Raw genomic sequence first — 15,209 nt, forward strand, 5'->3', positions numbered from 1 at the left:
AAATTGGTTTTTGAAACTTTTAATAATAGTGAAAACAGTATAAACACAACAACCATGTGTGATCATTGGTTCTTTTTTTAGTCTTAATAAGGACCACTTAGTGTAGCTGGACCGGTTCGGATTTCTATTGCAGTTGTTTCCTGTAATTTAATTGGCTGGGTTTCATTCTTGAACCGGTTAAGTGATCCACTGGTTCTGGCCTCATGTATCCTTGTTCCTTCACTCTGTACTTCCTGGTGCATGTCTTGCACTGTCACATTATCTTATACTATAATAGAAAATTCAAGTATTATAACTCTTTTTATGATACTACATTGTGTAGGGTTTTATTATATCACTGGACGATCTAAGGAACTGATAATTACTAAAGCCGGAGAAAATATTGCACCAGTACCTATTGAAAAATGTGAGTACAACAGAATTTGTTTAAGGTACTATATGTTTTATTGCAACTCTAAAATAAACCCTATGTATACAATGTGAGTCAAATATTGTCCTCTTCCAGCATATGCTAGAGATGATGCGACTTTTAAGTAATGTGATGGTTATAGGAGATGATCAACGTTACCTCACTATGTTTGTGACCATCAAATGTAAGGTAATGTTGTTCTATAATAATAGTACACTATGTCTTGCTTATTTGTGATTGTCATTGTTTTGATCTTTTATAGGTTGATGACCTTGGCAATCTACTGAAGAATTAGATTCCCTTGCTGAAGGTGTGTTGAATGAAATTGGATCCAATGCCACAACAGGTAACAATCATTTTTAATTTAAATATCATAGTTATTGTGATGTCATTGCATTAGCTACCATTTTTGTTCAGATTGCTATACTCTGTTCACATTAAGAATGACCACTAACTCAGAGTTATAAGCCTGTCTAGAAATGTGCTAGATAGAAATGTTTACATCATTTAAAATAACCTTGCAGGTCTGCGCCTTTTATCAAAACTAGAACACTAGCTATTAGGGAAATTTCTAAATCAGAAAATCCCATTAATTCTCTTTGCATTCCACTGATTTATTTTAATTAGTATGGATGGTATACTCAACCTATACTCACTATGAGAATTTATATTGTATGAATTTGTCAAGTTGGTTTTTGTAAGTGATATACCACTTTCTTCATAATCCTTCCATGTCATTCTCATTAAGGTAATAATACATCACTTAATGTATATTTTCCTAGTCATGATTTATAAAATAAAAAAATTGATTAAAAGTTAGAGAATGTTTTCTCTTTTAGTTTCTGAAGCTAGAACTGATGATCTTGTGAAGGACTACATTCAACAACGCATGGAACGAGTTAATGAAGATGCTATTAGCAGACCAGCACGAGTTCAGGTAAGTAAAGTATATAGTTCCTTATTTCTCTAGTTTTGTTTGTACAATTCATGTACTGTAATGTTTATACAAACTACAAGTCTTTGAAGCTTGGATGATTCTATTGCTTCTATTTAAGACATTTCTGTAACAATGCTTGAAATTGTATGATCGCTCTACTTTTTTGTAGAAATTTCGTATTCTACCTTGTGACTTCAGTGTTAATGGTGGTGAACTTACTCCTACTTTCAAAGTCAAGCGAAAGACAGTTGTAGAGAAATATCATGATTATATTACCCAGATGTATGCTGAATGATTTGTATAATCATAGTTCGACATTGTGCTAATATTTGATACTATGAATGTCTTCTGGAATTTTAAATATTTAAAACAGTAGGCTAATAGATGAACTGCATCAGTCTACTCATTTGAGTTTATTTTCCTGCTAAATTCACAACATATTTTCTTTATGTTAAATATTGTTAAAACAGGATACATTATTATTATTTGTTTATAAAACAAAATATAAATAAATGCACAAAAATAAGTAAAAACCTTCAAATAAAAGCAATAATATGATCACTATATAAAAAGTGATGTTATGTCCATTATGTCTTAACTGTTTTCTTTGTCAATGCCTTCACTTTCATCACTTGATGTATCCACAAGACTATCAATCTTAGGTATTGCTTGAGATTGTACGCTGGAAGAATGACCTCTACCATACTGCTAGTGAGGGTGGTCAACTGACTTGATGTTCTTGTGCATCATCTTCACTCTGTATAGATGAGGAAGAGGATGATTCATGGTAATGTTCAAGGATGGCCTCATTTTGAACATCCCTTCTGGAACAAAATGTCTTGCCTGAATATCTCTTCTATACTTTTCCTACATTATATGTGGTTTACAGAGCGTACAAAATAAAGACATAAAAGGAATCACTGAAAGCATTTTTAACATAAGTTCAATTGATAAAAACATTGGTGTATGTGAAATTAATGATGTGCCACTGAATTGTTGTTTCCATAAATAGCAGTTATACATATAGTTTACTTTAATACATTTATCTTTAACAATAATGATGCTGATCTTTCTTAACCAAAACCTAATTAGAAACATTTAACTTTTTTTGATTTTTAACACTATGACTATAAAAGGTAAGTTATTCTATACTTTAGGTATTTATAAATATTTTCAATGATATTATGTGATGAATGAGTACAGTCATACCATTATAGATCCCATGAAGTGATAAAACCACTCAGGAGAATTGAAACCTAAAATAGGTATTCCATGATGAGCTTCCACCCAAGCTTGATCATAGACTTTGCTGCCTTTTTCCACATCATTAAGATATTGATTATATGTCCAGGTTACCCATATATCATTATGCTTCACTTTGAGAGCAGGACGATGTCCAAACTTTGAAACAGTTTGTTTTAAAGGCTTCATTAACAGTCACAGGAGGAACAGAAGCAGGACCCTTTAATGATATCTGTGAGATATGGAAATAAATAATACCTGCTGGAACAAAATGTCTTGCCTGAATATCTCTTCTATACTTTCCTACATTATATGTGGTTTATAGAGTGTACAAAATAAAGGCACAAAAGGAATCATTGAAAGCATTTTTAACATAAGTTCAATTGATAAAAACATTGGTGTATGTGAAATTAATGATGTGCCACTGAATTGTTTGTTTCCATAAATAGTAGTTATACATATAGTTTACTTTAATACATTTATCTTTAACAATAATTATGCCGATCTTTCTTGACCAAAGACTAATTAGAAACATTTAACTTTTGATTTTTAATCAGTATTTTAATGATGTTGAAAAGGTAGCAAAGTCTGTGATCAAGCTTGGCTTGGAAGCTCATCATGGAGTCCCTATTTTAGGTTTCCCCTGTTACATAAGTGACATAGAACAACTGGTCCTAGAGGAAGACTGGTAGTATTTTAATGTATAACTATTATACTCTATTTCTTAGGAACTGAGCCACTGGAGTTAAGTGATGTAGAACCAGTACTAACTGTTCCACTTACTAGAGGAAGACCCAAGAAGAAGGCTGGTATGTTTAGTTTTTGCACACAATCTGCCTTTTTTCCCTTTTTTTGATTTACAATTTTATCTGAAGATGAGTGGTTTTAAAAGACTTGGATTTGATGATGATTGATCATCACTGTCTTTGTGATGAGCTTCAACTGACAGATATTATGATAAACACTGCTCAAAAATCATGCAGCGACAATTTCCCCATATAAATGGACTTCAAAATACACTGTTGGGACAAAAATTATGCCTTTCTTCTCTTCCTTCTACTACTCATGCTGTACTGATTTTGCACACAGGTATGTTGTTTCTAATTGTACTGTATGTACTTACCATATAATGGGATTATTAATATTATAATATTCCAAAATGTTTTAATGTAGTCAATCTGCCATATTGTTCATCCCTAGAAACAATTATTCTCACAAGCTTTAAGCAGGGCTATTGAGACATTACAGGTGGCCCAGGGAAATTAATGGAGGGTCCCTTTGTATGCAGTGAGCAGATTTTTTGGGGTTTATGAATTATCCATAGTGTGGTCATTAATTAACACATCCAATCTACTGTTATCAGAACCACTTGTTAGATATTAATTCATCCTCAGTGGTAGTACTTGACATCAACAATTGGGAATAAGAGACTCTGGTTTATTTGCTATTGCATATGCTCTTGAAGCATGCCTGGAAAATACTTCAGATTATGTTAACTTTAAACAGAATAAGATGCACCATCACTTGCTTATTTACCTAGAAGGTACATTAACTCAGTTCCCAAATTGACAGAAGTTAACAATGCTTTGTATTGTCCTGAAAAAGTGTTTTATTTATGTAGAATGCCAGAGTTTTTTTGATACAATATGATCTTTGTAAACAATGGTACAAATGTGTTAATGTAGAGTTGATAAATTTTGTTCATATAATAATGAAAAGACTAAGTCATCTTGCCTGTGTGGAGTCTTCTTGAAGTTCTCTTTGTAGAGCTTCATAAAGTAAGGAAGTAACAATCAATTCTCATGAAAATACATTTGTATTTTGAATGACAAACTGGACATTTTGTATCTAGGTCAGTTAGTACTGGCTCTATGTCACTTAACTCCCAGTGGCTAAGTTACAAAGCAATAGAGTATAATAGCTATAGATTAAATACTTACCTGTCTTCTTCTTGCATCTTCGTCTAACAGGAGGAACAGTTATTACTGGCTCAGCTACTAAGCAATAGAGTATAATAGTTATATATTACAGTACTTACCAGTCTTCTTAATAAGTCTTCCTCTAGTAAGAGGACCAGTTAGTACTGGTTCTATGTCACTTAGCTCCAGTGGTTCAGCTATGAAGCAATAGAGTATAATAGTTAGTTATTAAAACACTTACCAGACTTCTTTTTGGGTTTTCCTCTAGCAGGAGGAACAGTTATTACTGGCACAACTACTAAGCAATAGAGTAAAATAGTTATACATTAAACTACTTACCAGTTTTCTTCTTGGATCTTCCTCTAGTAGGAGGGACAGTTTATTACTGGTTCTATGTCACTTAAATCCAGTGGCTCAGCTACTAAGCAATAGAGTACAATACTTATACATTAAAATACTTACCAGAGTTCTTCTTGGATCTTCCTCTAGTAGGAGGAACAGTTATTACTGGTTCTATGTCACTTAAATCCAGTGGCTCAGCTACTAAGTAATAGAGTAAAATAGTTATACATTACAGTACTTACCAGTTTGTCTTCTTGGGTCTTTCTCTAGTAGGAGGAACAGTCAGTACTGGTTCTATGTCACTTAAATCCAGTGGCTCAGCTACTAAGCAATAGAGTACAATACTTATACATTAAAATACTTACCAGTGTTCTTTTGGATCTTCCTCTAGTAGGAGGAACAGTTATTACTGGTTCTATGTCACTTAAATCCAGTGGCTCAGCTACTAAGTAATAGAGTAAAATAGTTATACATTACAGTACTTACCAGCCCGTCTTCTTCTTGGGACTTCCTCTACTAGGGGGAGCAGTCAGTACTGGTTCTGTCACTTAAATCCAGTGGATCAGGTCTATATCCTCTCCTCTCCAGCCGCCTTATCGCTCTTGACAAAAATCCTGGAGTTCGCCCCATAGGTGTGAGGGAGAGTACACGTCGCCTCCTAGGAAAAGCTATCCTATATGTTATAGGCCCTGATGTTCTAGAAGTAGCTGGCTCCTCATAACTCTGTGCAGGTCAACTTTGTGGGGTCTGAGGCAGCAGTCCATGCCATTAGGGACCTTTTTTCCTCTACTGACTGTGAAGCTGTTCTACTCGTTGATGTGAGTAATGCATTCAATTCCATTAATTGTCAGAATGCCCTTTGTAACATTCATTCACAATGTCCTGCTCTGGCCACAGCAGTCATCAATTGTTTATCGCCTTAACTTACCACTCTTCATTGATGGTGATGTCATCTTCTCAGCTGAAGGGACCACACAAGGTGAGCCCCTAGCTATGATCTTTTATGCCATTGGTATTCTACCCCTCATTCATCATCTTGACAAGAAATCATGTTCACAGATTTGGTATGCTGATGTGGGCTGCCTGTGGAAGAATCTCACTTTGCGTGGATGGTGGATGGACTGTGTCTGAAGGGTCTTGGTTACAGGTATTTTCCTAATGCATCTAAGTCATGGTTGATTGTAAAGCCTGCCTTTTGGGACCTTGCTTCTTCCACATTTGCTGTAACGGATGTTAACATTACAACTGAAGGACACCGCTATCTGGGTAGTGCCATTGTTCTCCTGCCTTTGTCTCTAATTTTATCTTTGAAAAGGTATCCGAGTGGGTTTCACAACTGGGACCTTCTGACATCTATAGCCCAGTCTCATCCTCATGCAGCATACTCTGCCTTTGTTAGGGGCCTCTTCAGTAAATGGACCTATTTTCTCCGAACAACACCTAATATGGAAGACTATCTTGCTCCCTTGGAGTCTTGTTTGTGCCACCAATTTCTGCAAATCTAACTGGCCAGTCTGCTTTTAACATTAAACCTGACGTCTATTATGTCTCTACCTACCTGGTTAGGGGGACTGGGTATTGTCAATCCATTCACTACTTAGCAATAGAGTAAATAGTTATACATTAAAGTATTGTCAATCCATTCTCAACTGCAAAGTTTCAATACAAATTGTTCACTACGTCTCCCTTAGTATCTTGTTGCTACATCAATTTTGGTCAATCCACCATCACTCAGGAAAAATATGGCCAGATCAGAACTTCATTAATCTCAGTCAGCTCTAGCTTTGGAGCTTCAGTCATCTCTGTCTACTTCTCTGAAACGATGTATGGAAGTAGCCAGCGAGAAAGGTTTTTCTTCCATATGGTTGACTGTACTTCCCCTCAAATGTCATGGATTTGCTCTCCACAAAGGTGCCTCCGTGATGAATTATGCTTACAGTATGGCTAGACACCATCTTATCTGCCATCACACTGTACCTGTGGAGTTGAATTTACAGTACAGCATTTGTTCCAATGTTAGTGTGGAGGATTTCCTTTAATGTGACACAATGAGATCCATAACATCATTGCTCACCTCCTCACTGAAACATGTCATGAGCCCCCCCCTCCAGGAGTTATCAGGTGAAACAATGTCCTATCGGTCTGCCAACACTGAGACAATGCTCGTGTAGATATTGCTGTTCGTGGTTTCTGGAGCCCACTTCAACGGACTTTCCTAGATGTCAGTCTTTAGTCCTTTGCCTCCACTTACACCCATGTTCCAGTGCGCTCCGCTCACAGACGAAATGAAGCGGAGAAGACGCTGTTTGTACAAGAACAAGTTTGTACTGTGGAGCTTGGTTTCTTTACACCTTGTTTTCACTACAGCTGAGGTATGGGACCTTCTGTTACTACTTTTTACAAGCGCCTTGCATCACTTATATCTGACTGCAATGAACAGCCGTACTCTCGAGTCCTCCACTGGATCAGATGCTGATTGGGTTTTTCTGTTACGATCATGTATCATCTGTATTAGAGGAGCCAGGTAATCACATCACAAACTAATTAGATTTAAAGTAGACTCTGGTCACATTGATCTTGCACTTTCAGAAGGAAGGCTCTCATAATCTATCTTCTTTATGTTATCATATTGTTCCATAATTGGATATATTGTATTCTTCCTCATTTTTAGAACACTATTTTTTTTGAGTTTAGACTGTCTAACTTATCTACCAGCTCTGGTAGCTGGATTATTGGGTAATAACTATTATACTATAGGAATCATTTGTACTCTAACATCAACAGTAGGAGGACCAGTTTATTCTATGTCACTCCAGCGGCACAGCTACTAAGCAATAGAGTATAATAGTTATACATTAAAATACTTACCAGTCGTCTTCTTCTTGGGTCTTCCTCTAGTAGGAGGAACAGTCGGTACTGGTTCTTTGTCACTTAACTCCAGTGGCTCAGCTAGTAAGCAATAGAGTATAATAGTTATATATTAAAGTACTTACCAGTCTTTTTATGTCTTCCTCTAGTAGGAGGACCAGTTAGTACTGGTTATATGTCACTTAACTCCAGTGGCTTAACTACTAAGCAATAGAGTAAATAGTTATATACATTAAAGTACTTACCAGTCTTCTTCTTGGGTCTTTCTCTAGTGGAGGACCAGTTAGTACTGGTTCTATGTCACTTAAATCCAGTGGCTCAGCTACTAAGGAATAAAGTATAATAGTTTATACATTAAAATACTTACCAGTCTTCTTGGGTCTTCGTCTAGTAGGAGCAACAGATAGTATTACCTCTACGTCACTTTGGCTCAGCTACTAAGTAATAGAAAAGAACTGGAAAATTCATACTTAGATACACATCTTACTGGATTCTTAACAGTAAAATAGTGACACACCTCTCTCCAAGCTAACTCAAGTGATGAAAAGGCTCCCTTATCAAGTAGTTTGAGTAAGGTGAGTAGTGTTAGGAGGTAATGCAAATATAATAATCTGATGCTGCTTGAATAACATATGGGCAGTAATGACTGGAGTGGCCATCTAAAATAAGTAATGATGGACGTGACAATGGACCATAAATAAAAAAAAATCTGATTGGTTGAAGAACCAATCTGAAAACAGACCTTTGTCGATCCGCCTGTTTGCTGACAAACTATACAGTGTGCTTGGCACTTCACCAACAGTCAATTGAGGATTCAGTGTCTCTATCCAAAATAAAAAAAGGTGGAAGAGAATAGCCTGAGGCACTAGTGCAAACAAGCACAGTAATCTGGGATTTGGTGTCACTTAAGAAACAGCTTTTGTTCCTGCAGTGCAAACAACTTTAGGAGTTTTAGGAGCAAGAGCAAAACCAATCTCATCACAGTTGAAGATGTTATCAAAGATGTTATTAGCTTCAAGTGTCTCTTCAAGCTTATCAAAGTAGCACTCTATCATATGTGCATCAGTGGCAATGGCTCTTGCTATTGACAATGGTACAGCTGTTCTCAATGTCAGTGAAGGGTGTCGTCTAAGAAAGGCTTCCTGCCACCAATTGGAAACTTGGGCCTTGATACCCTTTGAATCAACGACTTGAACAATACTCAGCACATGCTTTTGAGTATATGGGTAACCTATTCTACAATGAACATCAAGGAAACTCACTAGCTCCTCCTCCTCTCCAATAGTTAAGTTAGGCTTAGGGCCATACTTTGAATCATGTTGAGATTTTTCTATACAGTGATCATGCAAAGTTGAACATGGCACTCCATACATCTCAGCAGCTCGTTTATAATATTCACCTTGTTCAACAGCTGCAATAACCCTCTCTAGCCAACTTTGTCATAGCTTTAGTATGTTCCTCTACCAATCACTGCTGAATACGTAGGTGTTGATGTAGGTGATTGACATGAGTTGCCACAAATTATACACTGATGGAAGCAAGGATATTGTAACATGAAGATCTAATATAAAGTACAAAGATATGTAATTTAGTATAGACAACCATACATAGGAAAAAATGACAATTATGTGCACTATATAGCCTTGTCCTTGTAAACTAGCTACTGTGACTGTCAGCAACGAGGGCACACCTCTTCTAATGCCTGAAAAGTGATTGTCAGTAGCAGAACCTGCACATAGTGATTGGTGTAGGTGCTAACCATGAGAGATCTGAGTGAGAAGTGCAAGAGAAAGTGATAATGACCTATAATGAAACATTATCGTTAGAAACATGACGATTTCTGTACCTGACAAAGACAGACAAGCAGAGACAGAGCTATCTGAGCAAAGCACATGGCATAACCAGAACGGATATGTCTGTATTATTGATCGCCTCTCCTCCTTTAGTAATTATAATTTTTTCATGTTGGAAGTGATGCTGCGCCTTTTCTCAAATAGCAAGTGTATGTTTTTTTGGAAGATACAAGCGTCCGAAGATTGATCCCTCACTCTAGTAAGAAGCTGGGCAAATTAAAGGCCAAGCTTCATAGCTTATTTAGAAGTTTAGCATGTGATCTACTTTCAGAGGCTTTCTATAATTGAGGAAGATAGCACAAACATCAACTCCTACCTTCAGATACTTTAATTGTTCATATACAGTAGATATAAAGGCTGTCACAGTAGAGGATAAGGGGAATTAATCCCTCATTGATTTGTGTTCTCATCAGTGTCAATAGCCACTTCAATGTTAACAATGAAAATTGGAATGTACATTTTCCACAAATACACATAGTATCTGTAGTTAGGACTGGTGCTGTTGTTATTCAATAATTTATTCAAAAAGATATTGCCCATGCAAATGAAATGGTTAATAACAATGGATGAGGTAGACCACTATAATGTATATTAAAAGTGATTAGTCAGTTGGCTAAAGCAAAGATCATAAACAATACACTGATTAAATCCAAGTTCCAGTACTGTAATGGTACTTACTTGTCACAATTATTCCTGTAGTATCATTTCATAAAGGAGTTTTTTTGCATGCAACAGACATCATCTTGAATAATACTCAATAGAAGAGGTTGGTGGACATTTTGTTGTGTTTGTTAATATATTTTATGATAAGTCTACATACACTGGTAATAAAACTTACTGCTACATTTTCTTCACAGATAGATAGTGAGTTAAAATTGTTTTCCAAGGTTTCTTATATGGAGGTAGATTACAGAGATATGGCTCTGAATGAAAACAAATGAATTTGGATTATTAGTAATTATTTTACACATAATAGTGTTAATAATTATCAATTAAATTTGCTTTCTAACCATTTCTCACTTGGATAGTCTCATGGATATCCCTTCTCCTCATCAATAACCTGTCCATAAAGACAATAACAACCAGGAACATTGTCAATAGTACAATGAAAGTGAAATGTCGTACATGTACTAGAAATTCTACTTGTTTTATAAATCTGGCCTTCAATAGAGCAATCTAAAATTTAAATGTATTGATTATGATTATTTAATAATAATTAAAAAGTGGGATCAGTTAACCAGCAGTTTATTCCTGTATTATAAGTGTCTATTTTATAATATGTAAAACAGTCAATAAACAAATTAGTCTAACCTTGGTGTACTATCTCAGGAAATGGTTTTGAGACTTGTTCTATGTCATTCTCAGTTAATGGAGAGGATTCAAGATCCTGTATATGATATAGGTAGAGTAATAAAGTAAGTTTAGTATTAAAATGTAATGTAACACATTACGTCAATGTTTGACAATCTTAGATCAACAGTGTTTTTGTCACTAAAGGAACAATTTGAAAAATGGATCTTTACTACTTGTTATATTTGACATTAATTTGATCATTATTAATTCCTTTAATATCAATTTTAGTAAGAGCACTAATAGCAACATCTACTATGAAATAAAGTGTGCTTGAAATACATCAAAATAATGGATATTCTCATAAGGTTTATACACTAATGTTAAGAGCATATTAATGGTCACCTCCCGCTATAGGACTGTAGCCATTACTTTGTAATATTAACTTTTATTGCTTAGACAGACATATCAATAGTCAGATGAGTACTTTTTGTGATGGAAATAGAAACATTGTTAGTTATGACATTTGAGTAATGAGATCTATGTTTTTGATGTTTTGTCACTAAAGGAACAATTTGAGAAATGGATCTATTATTGCTATACTATTAAAAATGCATTGACTTTTTGATTTTTTAAAAATGTAACATTTCATAATACGGTGTAGTTTATATATATATTGTCATTTATATATTACATTATTCTTATCATTACCTATAGCCATCTTGATCAATTCTATCAATTATGAATACATCTGTCTTACTTTATATCATAACAGAATAACTCTGTCACATCACATTGTGTGGTTGTAACACAGACATGGACTGTAAATGAGGATATTACTTATAACCACACATAGGGTCTTAGTAATAAATTATGTAATCCTAAAACTGCAGCTACATTCAGAAATTACACTGTAGATGGTAATGATATTTATCCTATGAGGCAGCAAAATAGGTTTGCTTTGCCCTGGAACATAATTTTAATAACTTAAAAGTTATTTTTGGATGATTTAATTCAATTGTATCTCTCATCATAGTAATGTATTAATATTATATATGTTCAATGCTTCACTTGATCTTTAAAAATTTACTGAGTTTAAATTGAGAGATTGATTATCATCAAAGAAACTATTTGCTTTTCAGAATCAACTCACAGACTAGCCACAAGCATAGAGAGAGAGAAGAAACATATTTATTTATAACATCATAGAAAATATTCCTTCACACTTTGGGAGATAGGAACCAAACAAATTATATAAAGGGAAGGTATATTTTCAAGAAGTCATCATGTAATTGAGTTTGTATAATACAATTAAAGTGGATGGAGTTTGTAGCACACCAGCCAAAAACCAACAATTATTAATCTTGTAGTTGTACATCTTCCCTGCTGTAAATGTTCAGTTTTAAATAACATATTTCATTTAAACAAGTGGCAAAATTATTAATAAAATTATCTAGAAATTAAGGGGGCAGCAATGTAACAAAGCATCAAATAATAATATTCTAAGTTATTGTATGTGTAAACAGGTCAAATACTTGGATTTATCAAAGCTAGTTCATTGACTGGAGATTTCTAACAACCTCAAGAAATAATACTTTAGTTAGCTGTTGGTTCTTCTTTGTGAGACACTACAAAATCATAAAAAAATAAAAATTAAATAATAAAAATTCAAAAATATGAACTACAAATCTTGTTTATACATGAAATTTTAGTGATTAAAGATATAGTGTAGTGTCATTAAATTACTTCTAACAATCAATCATTTAAGATTATGGCTAAGACAAGAATAAGTAAACAATGTCCTACATACTTACTATTTGGTCTATTATATGTAATTAGTTACATCCTTTGTATATTCTTGAGTGAATTCATTTTCTGCTTCCTGTACAAAATGATTTACATTCTTACTACAAATATCAGTGATATTAGTTATTTGTAGATTTTTACAATAATATTATTAATTCCATAATTCATTAATCATAAACAAAAAAATACCATAATAACTTATAAGCACAAATGTACAGAAGGAACCTTTGTCACAGTAGTTGCTAAATTACACTAAGTGATTTTATTACCAGGCTACCACTGTATAGAATAAAATAGGCAACAGGATTATCTGAGTGAAGACAATCCTATATAATAATCACATATTTAATTTGTGCAAATAAAAAGATGGTGTTAAAACCAAGGTATGACAAGGTAAAATTATGTTAACTATTATAAAAAACAAACCAGAAATCTCTTTAAATAATCTTCGTATTGACATGCCACATTATTCTGTCTTATAGCTCTTAAAGCAATTAACAAATTCCTTCTAGTTGCATCTTAGCTTTTTGTTGAATCCATAATTGATACATGCGTGCTAGGTCAGTACATCCATCCAGATCCACAACATCCAGTCCTAGTTTTACACCCAAATGATACCACTCAGCAGTTCGAGCAAACTCAGTTATTTCCTTCAATTTTTGGTTGTTGATTTTAAAAGCATCTCTAGTGAAGGAGATACATATTTCTCAACCATTTTATCTGACATTTTAATATTTGAGTAATAATCTTAGAAATATAGACATAAATATAATATTCTAAATACCAACATCATAATACAAATGCAATAGCACACAAGTACTGTTAATCATGTTACCAAGCAACTCTTCATTTGACCAATCAAATTGTACTCATGGCATATTCTATGTATGGCTTCAATATACAAACCACTTTCACCATGGATAGGGAAATGACATCATTTAGCCGTAATGGTGTGGATTTGACAGTAATGTTTTGCAAGTGACACTTCTTTAAGGCTACTAAGAATGGACATTTAGAGTTGTCTAGGATTTAGGGTTTGATACACATCTACTATGTGTAATGCATATGCTCAGTAATAATTTTAATGACAATATATGCAAAACAATAATGATTATAGAAAATTTGTACAGATGAACAAACAGTTGAGGTTTGACATTTATAAGGAACAACTATTCTGTGAACTTTGTAGCTCAGTACTCAAAACTCAAGACTCATTAATAGTAAGTAGGTACCTAAATAAGTCTATCAAGTGACTGTAATAGTTATTTGAAAGCAATATAGTAGGAAAGCAATGGACAGTTTTTCAGACCTGTCCCCATAGCTTAATAATAAGATATTATATTGAAATTAATATTGAATTTTCACTACTTAAGTAAGAAATCTCACCCAACTTATTCTCTACTACAGTAGTAGTGTCACTAACAGTTAGTTCTGAATTTTCAGACCCTATGAGATAATGCATAATAAAATAATACAATTTAAGACCAACTTTGGTATGCTTTGTTAGAGGGTGACTTACTGGCTTGCTCTATGTCACCAAGGATTGGCTGGAGATCAATTTTTCTTGGTTCATTCCTGAATAAAGTACATAATTAATTAACATTATATCTTAATAACAAATAGGGAAGTGAAATTATAGTTCTCTTTTTAAGTATAATGTAAATTAATAGTATATTCATAAAATTAGTCCTAATAATGATAATGAAGATTGTGGACACAAAACTCTTGCATATAAAGATATCACTTAGCAGTTTATCATAGAGTTATGACATCATTCCACTACATCAAACAAACCTTTCTATAAATGAGACAATGAGACAAAATATATGAATATATTTCAATGTTTGACAGTTTACCAATAGCTATCTTTGTTTATAACAAACATGTCAAACATAATTAAGGTCTCACCTAATATACCTCCTACTGTTAAAGTAGGACATGATGAACCAGCAGTGTCAGGTGTAATTCCTTTATAAATAAAATATATCAGTAATACATTTATTGATAATGATTATTTTATTACTTAAGAAACAGGATCAGTTGAGCTAGCAGCTGTGTTATCAGATCCTATTTTAATAATATGTAAATGATTAATAAACAAATTAGACAAACCTTGTGTATTTTCTGAAGAAGTGGTTTTGAGGCTTGTTTATGAGATTCTCAGTTAAAGATGGGGGGGCAAGATCCTATACATGATATAAAAGGGAATTAATATAGTATCTTCAAAACTAAATGACTTTGTACATTGTTACAGCACACTAAAAGTAATAAAAACTCACTTACCAAAGGGGTGCGTCCAGCAAATATGCTGAACTGGCTACAGTGCTCCCTTACAGATGCGTAGGTACATTCAACAGAAGATAAAAAAGATACACACACATGTCTTCAATGTGGTTGTAGATAATCTTGTTGGACTGGTAACTCAGCATTACTTGGGTTGAATAGGTGCTTTGGTCACTAAGGAAGCAATTTGAAAAATGGATCTTTACTGCCTACTATATCTTCAATGTGAACATTGTTAGGTTCTTTGATGTCAACTTTAG

General features: G+C 34.0%; 1 protein-coding gene across 1 annotated transcript in view; it reads left to right on the forward strand.

Annotated features, from left to right (window-relative positions):
- Positions 1–15,209, forward strand: part of LOC121391886 (long-chain-fatty-acid--CoA ligase ACSBG2-like) — a 62,298-nt gene that overhangs the window by 19,598 nt on the left and 27,491 nt on the right. Inside the window, 1 exon segment of the mRNA XM_041523357.1 lies at positions 1,249–1,346. Within this exon segment, the coding sequence (XP_041379291.1) occupies positions 1,249–1,346 (98 nt within the window).

Source organism: Gigantopelta aegis, unplaced genomic scaffold, assembly GCF_016097555.1.
Source record: "Gigantopelta aegis isolate Gae_Host unplaced genomic scaffold, Gae_host_genome ctg3061_pilon_pilon:::debris, whole genome shotgun sequence".
Classification (NCBI taxonomy): domain Eukaryota; kingdom Metazoa; phylum Mollusca; class Gastropoda; order Neomphalida; family Peltospiridae; genus Gigantopelta; species Gigantopelta aegis.